Below are 3,993 nucleotides of genomic sequence, written 5' to 3' on the forward strand. Positions count from 1 at the left end.
CCCAACTTCAACTCTATGCATTCTACTCACTGGGTTTTTTAACCAGGACACTAACTCCCAGGATACTAATATGTATTTGATCGAGCATCATCACCAGCAAATTCAGCCTACATTGAAAAGTTATCAATGAACTTGGTATGAATTATGAATAGAAGTAAAAAGGTTAATGGACAACATGGTTTAAGACATCTATGTCAGATAATCACTACTACGAGTCCCCAACCAAAGTACAAATATGAGTCATATGACAGAACCAATGGTCATACTCCTGAATTTCCCGTAAAGAATCACATAGATTCAATCAAACCAATAAAATTTGTCTCCGAAGTCCAAATTCACCCCCAATACCATGAATCATGATACAATCATTGTCCTTAAATCCAAAAAGCACACTAAAAGGTTCCATTTATGAAAGCACATCTATAAGCCTAAAATTTATTCAAGGGAGAAAACTTTTCCTTAACCATTCCAGTTCCATTGTCACAGACAAGGGGCTGAATATCCTCACCAGCTGCCGTTATCAATTTCCTGATCAAAGAAAGAAGGGTGTAATTAATATTCTTGATTGCAAGATTTAACCTTTTAAACCAAATTTTAAATTTTAAAACCACCATTTTCAATAAACAATGATCCAAATAATAAAGTTCTCTCCCTGTGTCTCAAAGGTCACATTTTTATTCCGAAATTCCCCAAATAATAGACCACTCATATCTTGTAATGTTTGGTTATAAATTTGACATGTTTCTGTTACAATTTCCTAATATCATAGATGCTTCTTCTATCAAATACACTTAAACAAACCCATCCAAATGTGGTTTCTAACCTCTTTAGCACATCTGGAGGTTAACCATTGTTATTGGACGTAGTGTCAACTAATTACTCCTACAAAACAAAGGCGTGTGTGTCGTATCTGTCCAATGTCCCAAGAACATGTACTAAACATAACACCAACATATACGGAAGGCAACAGCCAAAAGAATTGATGCAGAATTGGCATGTCTCTTCTAAGAAAAGGGAATCATGAGCACGATATTTGTACTTTAATACTATGTGAATAATTTGATACTATGTGAATAATTTAAATAGATCTGATACTTATATTCGATCTTTACCCCCTTCTAATGTTTTTAGTGACAATTAGCCACTATATTGATGCTTCATTAAGATACTAACAATTACCTTTAAATTTCCATTTGACTAGCAGAAACTCTGGAGATCAATTCTTGAAGCCTCTAATCCCTTAGTTAATCATACAATTGGCAGGACTTGACCAATCTCAACAGAGAAAGCTTGCGTAGATTCTGCAAAAGTGTAAAACCTCAGTCAAGAGACCTGAGTAGGTGAAGAAAAGCATATACCAGTTAGGGTGGTTGTAACAAAATTTCAGATATATACCAAGTAATAAGAAACAACTGCATAGTCACATTAGCAGGCCAAATCCATAGAGGAACCAAAACACAAGCAACAGTTGTATATATGAAAGTCGAGTATGGAATGATCATTGAGAAAGTGGAATGCCTGAATGGTGTAAAAAATCTATACAGAAACATCCAAAAGTCTCATCATAATTGAACATTTTAATGCCAAGAAACAATTATATCCGAAATTCATAAAATAGTGGTACAACATAGAAAAAGATCTAGGCATCTAAAGCAATAATGTAAACCCAAATTATAATTAACTAAAGTTCAGAAGCATTAATTGAATATATAAGAGCAATCTCTAAAAAATGGCAATCTCACACAACCTATCACTGAACTTTCCTATCACTGAACTTTCCTTAAAACTGTTACAAGAGCATTCTCTTAAAAATGGAGTACTTTACATTCTTTCTAGTTATGGTACTTATGGATAATGCAATTTCCCTCTATAATATGCGTCGTGTTAATGAAGGGTGTCATTTAAGCCAAGGACTTCTACTGTTTTCTGTACTCCGTATGTCAACAAGTATAACAATTAATGTATGTGAAGTTGTTGTGACTTCACACTTATAGATGAGACAAAATTACAAAAGAAAACAAAGTGCAAAATCAATCAAAAGAACAATCAGCTAGGTAGGAAAAACAGACTAATAGTCCTTGCATTTTTTCCGATTCAATGGATGCTCCATACTTTGAAGGGACAAATTAAAGGGGGGAGCAATGAGAAATGGAAAAGAAAGAAGCCCACGTGTAGGAAAGACTCCTCCATCAAATAGATTAAGAATCAAAAAGTCTACTCTCAGCCTATTTTCGACCAAAATGCCCCTGAGTTTTCTAAAGCAAAGCGCACGTCCCCTTGATTAGGTAGTACACAACCTTAAAATAACCTTTCAGGGTGAACTATAATTTATTAAATGATAGGCATACAATGTAGTATTGCACAAGTACGTCTCACCCAATACCCTGTGTAATATAATAGGATGAAATAATTTAATTAACTTGATTTGATTAGCAACCGATCAAAATGACTAATAATTAGTTGAGAATTGAGCCTTAAATTTCTTAGTAACAACATAAAATGAAGCTTGTTACCTGAAAATGCATAAAGGTTTCCTTTTACAAGAAAACCCTATGAGAAAGGCCATCAGATTGATTTTTTCTGTTAATAGCCGTGATGAACTTGTTCCCGCTTCTCATTATCCTTTCTTTTATCTTCCCTTGTCCGGTAATAATCCATTTCGCAATACCATCATTGAATTCTAGATTTAATGTTAATACTCTAATTCGCAATAATCATTGAATTCTAGAATTCTAGATGAAGACATCTCTTAAATGGTCACAACCTGCAGCAGTTCCACAACTCATTTAAGAATCTCAGCCTACTTTAAGAAAGTGCATAACACAGTAGTACAGAGCAGAGCGTACCCTTAGTGGCATCAGGGAGACGTCCTTCCTGGGGTGGCCCTGGCTTGTCCTGGAGTGACAAAAATATTCAATCAAAAGTCATTCTTCCTAAATTTAGCATTGCTAATATGGAATCCAACATCAGGACACAGGGGAGCAAGATATACAAGTATGAGTAATGTCAAAAAGCATAACTAACATTAATTATTACTTGTATTACATACTTGCATAGTAGCAGCAAAATGTAGATGCATATACAATTATGTACTACTAAGACTTAAAAAATCACAAACCTCTCTGCTTGGGTGGAAGGGAACTTCAGGTCCTCTAGTAACTTCAACAGCCACAACTCCAGCCAGCTACAAGAAATTAAGCAGGCCAAAAATCAGCATCAAATACCAGCCAATAAAACAAGATTGAAAGGTAGTGAATATGATTCGAGACAACTGGAAACTGTACCTGGTAAAAGTCAGCATAAGAAATTTCGGGAAATTTTTCCTTGATGGGTTCCAACAGCCTAACAACAATATCAAGCCCATTGTCAGCCCCATGAGCCAGCTTTGCCTGGTGCTTCATTGTACCAAAGGGACCTCCAGTCTTTGAAGTACAATCAAAGGTACCAGCAGAGTGCCATCTATGAAATAAACAAATAAAGGAATAATCAAATTCTACTGATGCTAAACAAACCCTCAATTTCAACCTCCACATCCAAACAAATTCAACTTACACAAGACGAAGCATAAGAGGAGCACATTGCTTCTGTGCGATCAAACCCTTGAGCTTTCTCCTGGCCTTTTCAATAGATTTCTGGTAGTCCTCACTGACAGTTGGGTAGCTCTTTCCCATGGCTTAAAATCTGATGGATCAAATAAGAGCATATTAACAGCTATTTAGTGTTGAATGACAAGTGTCCGTTTAACAATCCTTCTACCATCAACAGTCCATTCAAACAGATTTAATGTCCTGTGTATCTTCTCTCCGAACTATCATCAATTCCAGCAATTGCATATGCCTTCAAATCAGAAAAACATAAGAAGAACACAAATTACTACATCAGGACAAAAGACACTCCTAACAGGGAAGGCAAGGAGAGAATAACAGGATGATAGCAGAAGAGAACTACTACGAAAAAGACAGGAACAACAAGCATAACCAGACACAAATTGTA

The 3,993-nt window shown here is 35.6% G+C and overlaps 1 protein-coding gene across 1 annotated transcript; it reads right to left on the bottom strand.

Moving 5' to 3' along the window:
- Positions 1-2,805: 2,805 nt before the first annotated feature.
- On the bottom strand, positions 2,806-3,706 carry LOC110786989 (L-ascorbate peroxidase, cytosolic-like). Its single transcript, XM_021991571.2, has 4 exons — positions 3,553-3,706; positions 3,285-3,459; positions 3,119-3,184; positions 2,806-2,895 (listed from the first exon to the last, which is right to left on the bottom strand). The coding sequence occupies exons 1-4, from the start codon at positions 3,669-3,671 to the stop codon at positions 2,806-2,808; spliced, it is 450 nt and encodes a 149-aa protein (XP_021847263.2). The 5' UTR covers positions 3,672-3,706.
- Positions 3,707-3,993: the final 287 nt, after the last annotated feature.

Source organism: Spinacia oleracea, chromosome 3 (assembly GCF_020520425.1).
Source record: "Spinacia oleracea cultivar Varoflay chromosome 3, BTI_SOV_V1, whole genome shotgun sequence".
Classification (NCBI taxonomy): domain Eukaryota; kingdom Viridiplantae; phylum Streptophyta; class Magnoliopsida; order Caryophyllales; family Amaranthaceae; genus Spinacia; species Spinacia oleracea.

Coding starts and splice junctions, on each gene's coding strand:
- LOC110786989 (XM_021991571.2), bottom strand. CDS start 3,671: ATGGGAAAGAGCTACCCAACTGTCAGTGAGGACTACCAGAAATCTATT. Junction 3,460..3,552: donor CCTCTTATGCTTCGTCTTGT/GTAAGTTGAATT, acceptor TTTATTTCATAG/ATGGCACTCTGCTGGTACCT. Junction 2,896..3,118: donor CCTTCCACCCAAGCAGAGAG/GTTTGTGATTTT, acceptor TTGTCACTCCAG/GACAAGCCAGGGCCACCCCA.